Source organism: Phasianus colchicus, chromosome 10 (assembly GCF_987193195.1).
Source record: "Phasianus colchicus chromosome 10, bPhaCol1.hap1.1, whole genome shotgun sequence".
NCBI lineage: Eukaryota > Metazoa > Chordata > Aves > Galliformes > Phasianidae > Phasianus > Phasianus colchicus.
Window position 1 is genome coordinate 6,372,917 of NC_143445.1, and position 17,274 is coordinate 6,390,190.

At 41.9% G+C, this 17,274-nt stretch overlaps 1 protein-coding gene and 1 long non-coding RNA gene across 5 annotated transcripts in view; one reads left to right on the forward strand and one right to left on the reverse strand.

Moving 5' to 3' along the window:
* The window catches only part of LOC116230950 (vesicle-associated membrane protein 3-like), a 46,783-nt gene extending 38,406 nt beyond the window's left edge, over window positions 1-8,377 (reverse strand). Inside the window, exon 1 of the mRNA XM_090147204.1 lies at window positions 8,133-8,377. Coding sequence (XP_090003330.1) covers window positions 8,133-8,134 — 2 coding nt within the window. The 5' untranslated portion in view covers window positions 8,135-8,377. The remainder of the gene's footprint in view (window positions 1-8,132) is intronic.
* LOC116230951 (uncharacterized) overlaps window positions 1-16,663 on the forward strand; it is a 67,347-nt gene extending 50,684 nt beyond the window's left edge. For 2 of the 4 annotated variants that reach the window (XR_016469571.1, XR_016469574.1), the window contains 4 exons: window positions 10,620-10,726; window positions 11,494-11,554; window positions 12,966-13,128; window positions 15,181-16,663. This is a non-coding gene — a long non-coding RNA (uncharacterized LOC116230951). Of the gene's footprint in view, window positions 1-10,619; window positions 10,739-11,493; window positions 11,555-12,962; window positions 13,129-15,180 lie in introns of all 4 variants that reach the window. The other 2 variants (XR_016469572.1, XR_016469573.1) reach the window with 2 other exon arrangements.
* The last annotated feature ends 611 nt before the right edge of the window (window positions 16,664-17,274 follow it).

Below are 17,274 nucleotides of genomic sequence, written 5' to 3' on the forward strand. Positions count from 1 at the left end.
ACCACTCCCACCCTTTATAAGGGATGCAAAGTCATCTTGCCAGAGTTTTGCTTACTAATGCTCAATCTGAAGCCTATTTAGGAATCTTTGCATTTTTACAAATAGACAAGTCTAAATATCTTATGTCAACAGTTCTGAAAGATTTGATCCCATTGAGGATGTTTCAGGTACACAAAGTGCCAAACATTTTAGCTGCTCAGTGATAGCACAAAGCGCTCTACACTTTCCAGGATTAGGTCACAACCTTCCTTCTGCTGTTATTGATTAAAGCTCTTTGTTTCTTTGCTTCCCTCCCCCTTTCCCTATCTGAGTTGTCACCACGGGTGACAGCTGTCAGGTGCAGCTATCCTCTGTGCACACACTGGAAATTGATGCTATTGGAGACACATGAAGAAAAGAGAAAGGGGAACATTCAGCAGCTATCAGCAAATCTAACCAGAATTCAAAAAGCTTTTCCACAGATCAACCTAAATGAGTTGCTTTTTTTTTTTTTCCTTATAAGCATTGCTGTGGATCAGAGCAGTAAGAAATGTCTAGTATTAGAACTCCTTTCTAAACTCCTTTCTAAAGTCCAAAAATTATGCACAAAACACCCTTGTGTTATAGGAACCTTTCCATGCAGTAATCTGTGCCAACAGCTGGAGGATGACAGTAGATAAGTTTGCGTTTTCAAGCAGCAGTGCCCTTTGCCTTACTGCAGCTCACCATAATTAAGGCCCTGAGTAGGGCCAGATTCACTAGCACATTAAAGAGGAGCTATTTTTATATGTGAACGCAAATGAACAAATGTAATTTCTAACCATTAACCTCCCGAAGAAGACAGCAAGTGAGCTCAAGGATGATTAGTGATTTTCATAGTTTCTAGGGAAACTTTGCCAGGACTTAAATGTATATAGAAAGTCAGTACACTGCCTGACTCAGGTCTAAAATGGCAACTAGCCCATTACGGAAAGTCTGCCTCCTCAAAACTGGTATCCTCAGTGTGGAGAAGATGCTGAGAAGCTCAAGGAGCCAATTCTTAAGTCCTTTCCTTTGCAGATTCCCACTTACGCAGAGCTTGGTACTTTGGGCTTACTGCTCTCTGATAATTCAGAGATGAATTGCAGCAAGAACTTCAGTACACATGGCTCACTGGGAAGACCCACTCCTTACCTCTTCTTCTGAAATACATGAACTCTAGACCTCTAGACTGAAGGAGAAGGTCTGAGTAGACAGGGAAGATACTAGGCTGAAGATCTGTCCTGCTTTTGACAGTCCACAAAGAACTACTAGCATGGATGTAAGCAGCGCTATCCGCTGAGCATGACCATGAAGCTCCTGTGTGATTTTCCAGTGACCAGACCCAAGGGAATGGCACAGAGCTGCATCAGGAGACAGCTGAGTTGGTGTTAGAAGAGGTTCTTTGCTGACAGGGCTGTTGGGCACAGCACATGTTCCCCAGGGCAGTGGTCATGGCCCAGAGCTGCTGAAATTCAATGAGCATTTGGCCACTGCTCTCAGACATCGGGTTTGGATTTCGAGTGGTTCTGAGTGGAGCCAGGGATTGGCCTTGATGATCCTTGTGGGTCCCTTCCACAGCCATTCTCTGAAGCAAGACTACCACCACACACAGTGGTTATACTAGCTTAACAGCCAACACGGTGCTAAATAAATCAGTGAGTAAAAAAGTAAAGGACCTGAACTGCAAAAGCCATACCTTGTGGGTCATAACCAATAAGGTTTTGGCAACCTCACCTAAAACCAGCCTGCTGCATGTGACAGTGAGATTTGCTTTTCCTCTGTTATGGGTTTAGACACCCTAACTGGATATGAACACATATGGTTTTACTAAACATGCAGTCTACTGAGACAGTACTTACAAAGGAAGAGAATGAGAGGTTTTCCCCATCTACCAAATTTTACCAAGCTTTTGCAAGAGGTGGTTTAGAGCGATAGAGGCAGACACCAAGTTAGAGAAGATTGCAGTGAATATGAAAAATGAGGAAGCTTGCTTGCAGGGAATCTGGATTTTGTACTCTGTGGGAGGAATATGAGCACTTGAATTCAAGCCAAATTTAATAATGAATTCCAGTGATCTGCTTTCTTTTTTTTATTTATTATTTATTAAAAAAAAATCTCCAACACTTCCTCTCTTCCTGAACACTATACGTAAGGGTTACAGTAAAAAGGATGAAAGATCCTAAGTTGTAATGTGCAACCTTTGGTCTGATTCCTTTGTACTTGAATGTGCTGTCCCACTTAGGTACAGCCTTGTTTCTGTTATTCTGATATATATATTATTCTGTTATATTATTGCTGGGACAACTTATCCATTCTACAAAAACTTAACATTTAGTGAAACACAACAAAATCCATCTTCTAACCCTCAACCTGAAATTTCCATCCATAGTAGATGAAAAAGTTGAATACCTGAATGCTTGGGAAACAGTCAAATGTTTACCTTCAACGTATTCATCTGTGAGTGATGTTTTCAAATAGAATCACGGAAGGGCTGAGGTTGGAAGGGGAGGTCATCCTGTCCAACTAAAAACAGGGCCCACCACACCAGGTTGCTCAGGACATCTTCTGGTCAGATTTTTTAGTATCTCCAAAAACAGTTCTCCAAACATTCCCAAACATACATGTAACAGTGCTTTGAAAGGTTATTTAAAAACCAAAACTTGCAACTTCATTTCAAAGAATGCAAAGAAGCCTGTTTCATAATTTTGTAATGCAGAAACGTGAAATAAAAAAACCTTTTCCCTGCAATGACTGCATTTTTAACGCTGTTCAAGTTCTCAATTTCATTCTCCAATTAAAATTTTAAAGTTCAATCATATAAATATCCACCTTGATCTGATAGGAACGTCTTAAAAGAAAATCAACATATCTGGTATTACGTACTAACAGCAGTTCAGTACAACACTCATCACTGTGTATTGCCAGGAAATACTCTCTTCACTTCTTTCGTTGATCATGTAAGGAGTTTGTAAACTGTGGATTCTTCCTCTCCTACTTAACTCCAGAATAAGGACACATCACAGCCTCTGGTGTATTCCCACTGCCCATCAGTTCTATTTCTGTGACTTCTTGCAAAGGCTGTCTCAACTCCACATGCTGTTTGCCATATTTTATAATAATAAAAACTAGAGAAAAATTCACAGCACTGAATCCTCACAAATACAAATGGTCAGCTACTTGGTGCTTCCAAAACACAGGCAAACTCCAGCTCTGATGTATAAATATGTGGTGACAATACTTGGTTTCAACATGATTACTGATTTACACTTAAATACCGCTGAAAAGCAAACCAACAAAAAAATACTGAAATAATATAGTTTTGATTTTCTGAAAAGTCATCCTTTTAGGTGACCTTGTGATACTGAGTCCAGCAGATGTGAGTTGCCACTTCAGAAATTTCTCTCATTTACTCTTAAATAGAAGACTTGCTTTTTTTTTTTTTTTTTTTTTTTCCTGTATACTTCTCATTAAATTTTGTATCTGAAGTGATCAAGGAACTTGATTAGGTATTTCAGATCATTTGGTCAGAAACTTCCATTCTAATTATTTCACCTACAATATAATTCAAACCGGCAAAACACTTGCAGAAGTATAGACAGATCTATTTCAATGAGTTACCACCTTTTAAGAAAACACAAGGTTGCTCGGTGATGATGATTGCTCAGTGGATAAAGGAAATGAGTTTAGAGGGGTCAAGTCCAGACAGAGAAAAAGCAACTGCATCATTAAAAAACACCATCATAGTTAATTCCTGGTAATGGCTACGAGTAATGACAGTACATAGCACTGAATGACGCAGGTGAGAGGATATTCTCTGTAAGTCATAATTGCCTAAGATGAGCTGTTCAGTCATTTGTACTTATTTAGGACAGTCTGTACTGCCCCTTCCAGGGCACCATAAACATTTTGCTAAAGCTGTCAGTGAGAATCTACCATGCATCCTGGCTGAAGGGCAGTGAAATGAAGGGAAAAAGGACACAATACCAAGCTCTTTTCTTGAGCTATGCAGTTCCTCCTGGGAGCAGTACATACCTGTGTATGCAAACATGGATTTGCCTGGTGCTCTAAATATCCATTTTTCAGCAAGATCTTAATTAAGTAAAAAGCATTTAAAAAGGAGAAATGCTCCTTTGGCAGACTAGTTCAGCTTGTAATAAAACCACTTCAAGTATCCTATAAATTATTCTGCTGCTAGAACTATCTATACAAACTACCTGCAGGTCAACTCAAACACGTTCCAAGGAAAGGGATCACTGAATTAAATATATTTGGGTTTCACCTACCTCATATTAGCCTACTTAGCCTATTTTCAAGATTATTTGTTGTGAAAAATATTCACTTTGCCTGTACTTATCACAGATAATTTTCAATTGTCTCCATTCTGGTATTTATTTCTTCACAGAGGTCCTCAAAACAACATTCAGTTTGATTTCCATGCTTTCAATCACTCATCATCTAAATACCCAAAAGATTTGCGACTTGTTTGGGACACCCTTATTTCAAAGTGCAAGTGCATGCAACAGGAACAATGTCTAACATGAGTTGGAAGCATTTATTGCTACTGCTGCACACGAAGAACTCTGCATGAATCAATACTACAGAACCCTCAAACCATTAGACCCTTTGACTCTCTGTGCAGAGAAATATATGTGTGAAAATGCCAAAACAATCTAGCTTCTCTGATTCTGAGGCACCTGACCATAAGATGCAAAAGCCTGAGAGTACCAGGGGACTAAAATCTTCCTGCCACCATGGATTTTCAGAGCTCTTTTGGAAAGTATTTCTAGGGCAATGCAGACACCTACCAGCATGGAAGTGCTGCCTCACTTACAGAATTCGTCCCGTCTATAATTTCCTAGGACAAACACCGGACATACTCACTTTGCAACCCACTGAACTCCCTATGCAGTGGATAGGGATCACAAAGAGAGCTGCACTGAATTGATTTGGCTCTGCTGCTCAGTATGAAGGAGTGGTGTGGTAGAGAAATTTTGCTGAGTTCCATAAAATTACATCCACAGGAGGAGGGCTAAGTACAACTCTCCTAACAGCAGGAGATAGTCATGCCACTCCTTTCAGAAAAACTGAACAGAAATTCTACCTGAACATATTCATTATGATTGGTAGAAGCATTTTAATCCCAGCCGTCTCCCTTAGGATCTTCTCCTTGCTGCTTCGAAGCAGCCATAATTTTATTCACTTATTTTAGAAACTACTGCCCTAGGAATGAGATCTAGTGATGCAATTCTGCCCTGGGGAGAGCCAGGTGCTTTGTTTTGCTGCTTGTCTCAAAAAGTAGTACCCTGAAATAGAGCACACTTATGTTGGATTAATGCAATCAAAGGCACCCTGCTGTCTGGTCACTGACCTATCTGTAAACAGCAGATGACATGATGCCATAAGCTTCTATTAGATATAATTACCTGTTGAGATGTGACCACTGTAAAAGAAACAAAACCAAGCATCTCACCTGCTGTTAGCTTATTTTCCAGAGCTGAACAATGCCTATAAGCACCATTTTTGACTGCTCATCTCCCTTCACTGCTCCTCATATCTCTTCCAAGCAGATTTTTGTCTTCTCCCTTACATCTGGAACAACCCTCCCAGCTACACTGGGCAAGGTCCAACTCTTCTTTATTCTCACTGTAGATCCCTTTTATATCCCTCTTCTTTCATTCAACCTTTTTATGCCACAACTTCCTCTCCTCTGCCTTCACCAAAGAAAAAGATGCCTGTTAGCTGAATGTGTGTCACCTGCCCTGGATTCTGCCCACTGCTACAGAGACCACAGGGACAGATTCTCACCTGATGTAAAGCAGTGCAGGTCTGCTGGAGTGCACAATCATGAGCCACAGAGAAAGTGGTGAATGTTGTTCACTGATTTCCAATGACAGAGTAGGAGATGGGAGTCAAACTGATACCTGCTGGCTCAAAACCAACAGAAAGCAGTTTTCACAGCCTGCACAGCACAGTTGTGGAGCTCCTTGCTATTGGACACAGCCAGTGGAGCAACCAGACACCTTCATGAAAGAGAAACAGCACAATCCACTGAGAATCATGAGATACAAAGAAGCTCCCTCTGGTTCAGAAACTCACTGAGCCTTGAGTCCTTGAAAACTGGGAAAGTGCTCTGGCAGTACAGCTGTATACCCACAACCCAGTGAAAGAGTTCTGGAATGAATCATAGAATTGTTTGAATTAAAAGGGACCCTTAAAGGCCATCTAGTCCAACTCGCCTGCAATGAACCTACAGCTAGATCAGAATGCTCAGAACCTGGTCCAGCCTGACTTTGAATGTCTCCAGGAATGGCGCAGGCACTTCTCTGGGCAACCTGCACTGTAAAAAACTAATGATGCTACTTCACACCCGCTGAAGACACAGCATCCTATTTCAAATGCACATCCACATCCACATGCAGGAAACGTGTCCATGTTTGCAACATTCTATAGGAGTAACAGCAGAGATAACCTCTAATTGCCACTAGCAGTTAGCTGCTACAGTCCTGTCAAGTACAAAAGTAGCTGCTGCTACAAGTCTGTAGCTAAGTGCACATTTATCTCTCATGTTCATCACTAACACAGAAGCCACTGGGACATGATATTCATGCAGATGTTCCCCACCCCCCAAAAAAAAAAAAAAAGTCTTCATAACAATACCTGGCAATGAAACAGAAGCCAGCTGACAGTGACACTGCCAATTATGAGCAGCTTATTTGTTTTGGATTTGTTTCAGTTATCAAACTGAAAGTCTATATTGTCAAAACAGACAAAAACTGCTTTCTCTTTTCCATCTTACTCCTGTCAGAAGTCTGATGCAAGTCCCTTACAGAAGCACAACCCAGCTCTACTAGCATCACCTCACTTTTTCTGCTTTTATTTACAAATTCTCATGAGCGCCACACTAAATACCCCAAGACTGAAATATACACAGGTTAAGACAAACATTATTCAAGTCATTGCTTCATGTTGAACAGTTTCAATTGTGTAACGCCACAACAGCAAGCACTTGTATTAATCATTGAAGAACAGCTCACATACAAACAAAAGTATTTGACGTCATCACCTGCCTCTCGATATAAACACAACTAGGCAACAAAATCTTACAATGAACCAGCTTTTTACCAGATCAAGTTCAGTGTTTACATAAAGGATTTCCTTTAGATTGCAGTTCTCTGACTTCCAAAGAGCACCCTGCCTTGAAAACGTTTCAGGCAACGTGGATAAAAGCTTATTGTCTAAGACAGCGTTAAGAAAAAAAGCCAGCAATCCAAAATGTGTGCCTGTAGACTCAAGGCTGTTTCGACTTCTTCTATGAATCAGCCGAGCCCAAGTTCTCCCACCACCACCCAAGTCCACAGCTTTCCAACCCCCATACTCTCCTTTCTGCTGGTAGCACTCCCTGAGACAGTTTTAGACGTCTTCTCCAGCTGGCCCTTAGGAGTGACTGTGAACGAGCAATGAATTGAGATGATAGTAAAATCGCGCGTTTAGGCACCAGATTTTTTTTGTGAATGAACACAGCTCAGATCAATCTCTACTTAACTAAGCACGGTTCTGATTTAAGAATTGACTTTGGGGGTTTCATCACTGTCTAGCAGAGAGCACTGCTTTTGTTAATGCTGAACTGAAAGATTTGGAAGAGATTTAAAGGGATACAGACAAGAAGCAATAGATAATCACCGAGCCCTGCAGACAGCGGCCCCTGGTCGTGGGTGCGGCGCGGCTGAGCGGATCAGCCAGCGACTATTTGCGAGCGCGTTTCATCAAACGGCGAAAACAAACAGGACTCGGCAGCCGTGGCTCAGCGCCGTTGAGTGACTCAGACTGTTCAACAACCCCACACCTGTTGAGGATCCCGGCCCAGCATTTCGGCTATTCACCCGAGTTAGCTCCCCGCTGCCCGCCGGCTACGCGCACGACGCTGACAGCCCCAGCCGGCGTTCCGCCGCCCGGCTCGCGTCCGCCCAGCCCCGCTCCCCAGAGCCGGCGGCCGCGCGGGTGCCACCCACAAGCGCTGCGGCGGCTCCAGACACCGTCTCGCCCCGGCCCCCGCCCGCCCCGCAGGCACCGAGCCCACCGGCGGCCGCGGGCGAGCCCGGCTCTGCTCGCTGCTGGCGGCCGCGGGCACTCACATGGCTCCCGACCGCCGCTGCCTCCGCTCCCGCAAAGATGGCTTTCCGGCCCCGCTCCGGCTGCCAGCGGTCTCTCAGCGTTGTAGGCACTGTTGCCGAGAGAGGAGGGGTAGGCACCAGCTACTGAGCATGTCTGTGCCTCACATCACGGAGTAGGACGTCGGCACAGAGGTACCCCCTCCCCACCTCACGGCAGGCAGCAGAAAGTCCTGGAGTGACTCATGGAAACGCAGCCGCCGCTCCGCCCGCACCGCCTCTCCGCGGGGAACAGCTGGAGCCTGGGGTGCGGCTCCATGGCTGGGCTCGCTCCGACGGCAGGTGTGAGGAGGTTGCCTTTGTCTGTGCCACCTTCTTCCTTCCTCCCCTTTCTAGAAACAAAACAAAGCAAAACAGCGGAGAGGTATTGCAGTTAGGTCCACGCTGTCATGAGTGAGTGCTTGTGAACAAACAGCAGGGTTGTAATCGCTTCTCATAGTGTACAGCAAAACCAGAGGCAGGTGAGCTACTGGATCGACCATTATTTTCTAACTGTGATCTTCGAAATGAAGTATATCAGCTGCCAAGCCCATGTGCTTCTGGCTTGGGTTTCTTGCAGCCTTTGACTCCCACTAAACCTAGGTTGGGGCAGCCACTCTCTACTTTGAATCTCCTTCATTAAAATCAGCATTTCTTTAGCTCCCTCGCACAGCCAAACTTCCATTGAAGCAGAATATGCTCCTGTGCACTTGAACCATGGCCATACCTGACATAAAGGCCAAAGAGGACGAAAGATAACACAGCTTTTAAAAGAAGTGGGAACTTAGCCTTGCTGTCCCCACTGGTGGTTTGTTCTGCTTTACTTGTGGAAGCACCACACCAGACACCACCGCCAGACACTTCACAAACTTTCCATTTCAGCGAGAGCTACTGTGAGCCTTTAGAAACAGGCATAAGCCAAGTAAGGTAATGGCTTACCTAGAGAGCACTGAGGAGCTTTGTACATATCTAGACCCCAGATCTTGGGGTGCCTGCTGGGGATAAAGTACAACAGCATCATCAGATTAAATCTGTGTTCTCCACATGTTTGAAGCCAAGGACAAGATGACCTGTTCCTCTAAACAACAGGCAAGTGCTGAGGTGGAGGGCAAAGTGTCAGTCTCAGTTCCTAAGCTCGCTATCAACAAGTAAAAGATTTTCATGGGAAGAAGGAAAATAACCGGGGAATATGAGAACACCCATAGGAGCAATACACAGCCCAGATATTGGGATGCTCAGCTGTTCCTAAGTCAAAGTCCAGGTCACTAGTTTCATTCCAACCCTTGATTTCATTTCCCCCACCCCCTTTTCTCCCTCCCCCTCCACCCCCCGAAGAAAACTCTCATTTGGACTATTCCTTCTTCCACAAGTAGTTTCACATGAAAAAGGTTGCAGAAACTGGATTGTGCTCAGGGCAGAGATTAGTGAGTAAGACCACTTCCAAGACAAACACTAATTAAGTAACATGTTAGAAGTGGTTGGAGAGGTAAGCTAAAGTCTATAAAGAGCAACACTTCCATCTTCTAGGACACAAAGATGTTACGCTCCTGCATTTATGATGACCACTGATGGACAATCATCACCTCCATAACTGTGCAAATGATGACTTCATTCTCAGACTGTATTTACTTACTGCCAGGAAAAGAGAATAGGGCTTTGGAAAGAGATACACAATTAGGTAGACAAAATTTAATCAGCCTCTGTTTTGTGAACTGTTAGTAGTTGAGCTAGTGTATCTCAAGTGTTTTTCAGTTTTTCTATTGTTCTGCCCTTAATGATGTTAGAATTAACTTGATCCACATCTGGTACAAGCACACAACTTTATTTCTGTCAAATTATCCTAAGCACATGAGCACAAAGGTAAAAGGGCAGAGAGAGATTGTCTGCTTTAGCAGAAAGTGTGTCAGTACAGGGAGAGTGCCTCAAACCTTGCTAACCCTGCACCAGCAGAGTGAGGTTGATCTAGGTCAGTGTGCCACATCACATGCCACAGCTTGTTTCAGTCCTGCAGGGGAGAGCCCTTAAAACCAATTGAGGTGCATCACTGTACTGTGGCTTTATTTTCAAATGAAGAAATTCCCACTAGCAAAGGCATCACCATTTTACCCCAAGCAGGCTTGTGATCCTGAAGACAATCTGCTGCTAAGAGGGAGTTATCTCCCTTTAACCCTCCACCCCCTTGAAAGAGACCACGGGTTGGTGTTGAAGGCTGCCAAAGCCTTCAGTGTTTGAGGAGATGCAGAGACACCCTGTGGTGGCAGAAAGAATATGGTCGGAATTCGAACAAATCTTACTTGACACAGAACTGGATCAGAAAAGCTGCATCCTGGGGGCACAGAAATCTTCCCCAAGTTGCTGTCATATCATTTCCCCTTTGCCGACCTCCCTTCCTGTTTGGCACCCTTTGCCCTGCATGTTTGCCTGACAGTCCCTGCCACAGAGTTTTACCTATTGCTCTGTTCTTTATCTCAGGATCTATCATCTGGCTGCAGCCTGCTGTGTGCTACTGCAATTGGAGGGGTAGCTGTGGAGATGCTCCATTCGTGGAAAATAATTTTCCTACATCCTGCCAGACCTGGGTAGGGAAAATTGTCAGTATCGTTTGTAATTTCCTTTTCTTTACCCCTTCTGTAATTCACAGTCAGTCCTGAAATCATAGAAATATGATACCACTTATAGAGACGCCAATCTGCTGTTATCACTGTGGATCAGTTTTGACATCGATAGTCTATCAGGTACCAGATCTTGCTTTTCAGAGACAGCCTACAGAGGTAACACAGAGGCTCCTGAAGTGTTGTACACCATTGTTTAACTGAAGGAAAGTAATTGTCTCCCAGATCTCAAGCAGGATTCCTGTTGTAAAGAGCCACTGAGCTACTTGTTAAATAACTGATTGCATAAAAATGTGAATCTCAGGGCTGATTATGATAACATTATTACTGATTACTTTAGTTAACAAAGCCAAAACCTGCTATCGCAGTTGTTAAATATGAAAGTTGTGGCAATTAATCAGTATATTGAAGGCAACAGTAGCCAAATTTCACAAGAGTTAAGCCAGGAAGAAAAGCAAGACATTAAAATTCTGGATATTCAAATCTTCTGATATAGCAACACATTTAAACAAATATAGAAGGAATTCCACCTACATCCTTAGAATTGCATTGGATAGACAGCCAAATAATAGCATGTTTGAAGGAGTGAAATTAAAATTATTCAGTATGTTATTATTATTGACTAAAAGGCTTTAGAAAAGATCCCTTCTGTGTATCTTCTATTTTTTGCCACCAATTTTCATACAGTTACACCTGTACTTTCAATGTTACATTTTCTTCTCTTGATCTTTTAGACAAGAGGAATTAGTACTGAAAGATCATGCAGCAAAAGCTTTTGAAGCTCACTTCTTAGAGGTAAGACAGATTCCTGCCTCCCCAGCTGCTGCTTTTTGTTTGCCAAAGACTGGTCTGTTCTGCAAGGCTTCACCTCAGTGCCACTGTATGCCTAATATAGGCCTTGAACTTGCAGACTATTTTGATACAAATTAAAAACTGAATTCTTTTAATTATGAAGGGGATAGTTTTCTTTTATTTGCTCATCAATTACTGCCAGTTTCCTTGTGCAGGTCAATGAATGGTTTTAGTTTATTTCATAAAAATATTTTCTGCCATTTGTGAAGAAACAGTTCCAACTTACCTAAGTTTTGTTAAAAGCTGGAGGTCTCACTACCAAGCATGACAGCAAGATGTATTGCTTATTGCTCATTCTAGGAGTTTGTGTTTTTCTTGTAAATAGGTCAATATATATTCTTGGTAAATAATTACGACAATGAAAAACAGTTTTAGGGACTGATCTTGTAAAGCACTGGTGCACTGAGACCCTATTTTCTGCGTTTATCCTACTGTAAAAACTAGTTATGGAGCACTGTATTTAAATATCTGGTTTCAGTGGGTAGTTGAGAGCAAGGAATGAAAGGGATAAAGGATAAAATCAGAAAAGTATGTAGTTCAGAATGGTTGGTTTTGGTTTTGATACAGACTACAAAGTTTGTGTTCCTTGTTTTAGAGGAAGATCCATGGAAGATTAGTGGAAAATATTTTAAACAACAGGTAGAAACAGACAAGCACTTCCAGTCATTAGGAGGGGGTGGGCAGTACCCTCCAAGCCAAGCAACCAAAAGTTAATGCAATTACTAAGTATCAAATGTAGAGCAGAGAGACTAATTTGATCAGTGAGGCTGAAGGGATAATTCTTGGAGACAAAGCAATGCAATGCGGAAATGCAGCCTAATCAACTGCTTCATCAAAAGAAAGAGGAAACAATTTCCAAGCCTTAACTAAAATCCCCAGTTGGTTCTTCATCTTTCCAGGGTTCTGGTTTTTGCATTGCAGTGTATGTTCCATCTCACAACATTTGTTTGTCTGCTTCTGTTCTCTGTGTAAAACTGTTTTGTTGGCTCCTGGCTCCTTTATCAAATGAGCCTCCTCCTCCTTTCTTGCTTTTCACCAATGAGCCTAATCATGAAAGAGTGCATGGAAAAGGAAGTATTTGTTATATCCAATGCCCAAGTCTCCTTTCCATAATCATGTGGAATAGCGGTTGAGGAAGAATAGCTAGATTTGCCTTGTGGCTGCAGGATTTCTTGAAGCACACACTTGTTCCATCTGATGGAAAGCATCTGCTTGCTGATCTCTGCTAAGCCTTCCGCATAGCCAGGAACCTTACAGGTTTGTAGAGAAACAGAGCGAGAATTTGCCAGGTGCAACACAGTGAGGGAGAGACTATTGCAAAAAGCTATTCCGACTTCTGCTTTCATCTAAGCAGGTGCTGCTGTTACAACAGATAAAATGAGCTGGCAGAAAGCAAAGAAGGAACTTACAGAAGAAAGCATAGGAGATGGGAAACACAACCGAAAGAAGCGGGAGCGAATATTTAAGAAAAGATTTTCTGGACTGAGTTTCTTCTCTGGGTCTCGTAGGAATAAACTGTAAGTACATCTGAGATTCTATTTTGTGAACTTATTCAAATGAGAAATTTATTTATAAATATTTCCAGTGCACCTCAAAGAGCCAGAAACACCTTTGTATGTTCTGCTGTATTAACAGTTTCACAAACAAGGAAATTGTTACAGGCTAATTCACACTTCATCTGAACAGTAGCAAGCCACTCACAGACGTGTGTATGAATTTAAGGTCTCCAAGTTTTGTGTATCTGCATATTCTTCTTTTAATCATTTCTTACGACTCCTCTCCCCATCCAGTCAAGAAATTTGGAGGGGCAATATCCCCGTATCTCCACATACATTCTAGCTGCCCAGGGCCATTTCCAGAAAGAACAGGTTTTGTTGCACCAAATAAGTAACTCTAGCTGCAGGGTGCCACAAACAGCAGCAAGGCAGCAGCACCCAAAATCAGTGTTGAAAAGTTACAGCTACCAAGTCCTACTGCATATCTTCCTACAATAGTGTCTTTGTGCTTGCTGCTTTTTGGAGGAGGGATTAAAAAAAAAGACAACTAATGAAAAACTATTCCTTTTATCACCATGTGAGCAAGGAGTCGAAAATGTACTAGAGTTACTGCTCTGTGGTCTGTTAGATTTGAGATAGTTCCATCATTCTGATAGGATTTGAAATTCTCTTCTTGAGTACTTATGTTTGATGCTACTTTTCCTTAACAGTAGGCAAACGTAGTGTATGTATCATGATAAAATCTTAAAGTGACTTTCCTCATCCATTACAAAAGCTATTTTCTATGCAGACCTCCTAAAAAGAGTCTGTCTTTGCTAATGATCATGAAATTACTGTCTTAGCAGGAAGTACACGCAAGTCGCAGCAATTACTCAGCTAACTACATTAAGTTTGACAGTCACAGCAACTGGTTACAAGCTTGATATAAGATTAAAATAAACAGGCCAGAATAAAGAATAAAGAATAAAAGAATGAAGAATAAAATAAACAGGCCAGAAATGGTTCTGAGAGCCAGATTCTTTTGATCAGTCCAACTGCCAAACAATTGATACCAGCTTATCTTGTTGCACTCATGGGGAACTGGACTGGAAGGTGCAAGGATCGAAGAAGTGAACTAGAGCTTGAATTGCCTTTATTATCCACGATTCTACTAAAGCATGCATTCTAGAGGCAGATGTCACCTTAAACAGTAAAACCATGCTGTGCAGGCCTTGACAGTAATTTGAAAGTGACAGTTTTTTTCCAGTTTTATCTAAAAAAAGCAATAACATTAATCACATTAATGGAAAGAGAGTCTTCAGATTTTACTGGATGTTTTTTGCAGACATATTGCATGGCAATGTTTCTAAAGATTCAGGCCATCAGGGCCTACACGACTTTCACAATGGTGTAGCTAAATCAGAAGATTTATTCAGCTATTCAGCACTGGCTTGTGAGCTCTTGTTGGTGAATATGAACCATGACCCTAACCTGCAACAGTACTATTTTGTATAAAATGTAGTATATCAAAGCTGCTTTTCTTCCAGCCCTTCAAACCCTATCTAAAGGCAGTGCAAGATAAGGCTTGTCTATGAGCTAGCATAATTATTTCTGCATGCTAGGAGAAAAATAACCCTTGCAATAGTATCAATGAAGTCTTTTATATCAGGAGCCTTTAATTTAAATGCATGTATCAGTATGGAATATGTTTTCATGAGGGTATGTCATGATTACTCACAGAAAAAGTGAATACTGAAGAACTGAAGAGCCTATCTAACCGGCTAACTCGAGTTTTCTTTTTTTTCTTCTTCTTTATTTTACATTTTTGCTTAAGTAATGATGGACAGTCCTTGTAATAATTCTATGTTTAAAAAAACAATGGCTTGACACTGCTGTCATAACACCAGAGCCAGTTTTCTCTGTTTTCTGTCCACTCCCGTTCTCTGCGGGAGATCAAACGCTGCACCTGCTCGTAGTGTGTCACAGAACCTCAGTAAGGGTTCATAAATCAACAGTAACAGCTCCTGGTGATGTCATTTATTTAGGAAACATGTAGGTTAAACTTGTCACCTTTCTTTCCTCTGACTGTTCCAGCCCTCAGGGAAGGACTCAGAGTTTTGAAGACAAGAAGAGATGCTTACACAGGAAAGGTTCCAAAAAGCTGAAGCCAGCACGGGAGGAAATATGTTCTTTAAGGCAACCACATTCTGGAAAAATGTGTCCAAAATGCGAAATCCTTGTCTGCCGAAAATGTGAGACACTGCATTCAGAAAGCAGCTTCATTGCTCACAGCCTACTTGATCACTACGACAGAGGAGGACATGGCAGCTCTACTACATTGATTACAAAAAGCCAGAAAGTATGCAGAGGTGATTAAAGAATTACTGTGGGTGCCCTGTTGATACCTGACTACATCAAGAAAGTTGAAGCTTGGATCCATTTAGGCTGAACCCTCAGTTTGCACAGTCTGTATGCAGCATCAGCAACTGCAGCTATAATGCTGTTCATACTTCACATATGTAGCAGACACACATTCACTCATTTAACCAGTATAAAGTCTGTGAATAGGAACTGTAAGTGTCTCAGATATTAAGAACAGGAAATAATTTCAAACAGCTTCAAAGAGTTTTATTTTTCCCCTCAAAGAATCAAGATTATCACATTGAGGTGCAAAAGAGAAAACAAGTATTAAATACAGAACATTACCATTGTTTGTAATGTGTAGGTATGTTTCAGTGTTACTTGTGGTCTGGAATATTAAACTTATTTTTAAATTAACTGGCATGGGTATGTAATTTGATGGGGGAAAGAGAGTTTCTAAAGGCTATGCTGGCCACAGAAGTTGCATTCAAATTCCTTTCAAGCATTCAATGCACAACTTATGACTCAGCACCTCTCCTTAAGAGAAGGAGTAACTCACAAATAAAGTATTTAAGCCTGTGTATCGCAGCACTGGCATTCAAAGTTTAAGCTTATTAGTGGAACCCACACCTTAAGCTGTTCATGTCCATTCCCTTCACAGCGACAATCAGAAAGCTGACTAGCCAATATACAATGCTGGATGGTGGGTGGCTTCAAGGTCCAGCTGTACACAGAACTATTTGTCTCTATGGAATTTAGGAATGCAGGTTAATTGTACAAGTAACCTCTGCAGCAGATGACCCTTGAGCCTAGCAATGGGCCTCTCTTCCTCCCACACCAACTGCCCCAGCTCTATATGCAGGATATAGTCTTTGCTCTTTGGTAGGGAATGGACTAAACAAACTTTGTCTCAGCAATACAAAATATTAAGGGTCCTTTTATTCAAGCAAAAAGACCATGGGGTGGAAAGTTTGGACCTTTGCTTAATCACTCCTCTTCGTAAATTCACAGATCACTAGCCCATAGGGGAAAGGAGTCTCTCTTTTTTCGTCTTCCCCACTTCCCCTTTAAAAGTTGTTCAGTTTTGATTTCAAACAATGTTGGGTACGAGGACTGGAATCCACATTGCTTATCTAAGGAGCACTGTTAACCATGTTGTCATCCATTCTAATATTGTTGGCTACTCACCCTGCTGCCCCATGGAAAACTGCTTCTATAGAAGAAATTCATAGCCATGGAAACATCTTTCCCACACTCCTGAGCAGTAGTGCTCAGCACCCTTTGTGATATGCTAGGTGAAGATTCAATATTCCTTATGCAGAGGAGGTAAAGAAACAACTTCAGGAATCAGAATGAGCTGCTTGGGCTGTGCTGTACAGTGGTCACATCAGAACGTGCATCCAGAGGTTGCTCACTGAGCAAAGCTTGGAAGATAAATAGGAGCAAACCTCAGACAGGATTCACAAAAAAGAACAAACCACTCCAGTTCCTCACTTCTCCCTGGACTTCAGTGGATAGAGGCACTCCCAGAAGAAAGAGCTGTAGAATTCCCAGACAAAAAATTAGATCTTACATCCTTACACTACAGAGAGTTGTAATCCCTTGGAAACCATGTTTCCATGGTGCTCAATTGTTGCTTCCACTCATTTGCTTCATAAAAGCCAGATGATGCCTGGCAAATCAGAATTAATCTTTTATGCTTCTCTGTGATCATTGTTCTTAAAATTCTTAAAGTGTGACGCTTCATATATTTTCCAAGAGTAAGCCATACAACTACTTAAGGAATATAAATTAATCCCCATCCCAGTTCATCAAGCAAACCCAGGA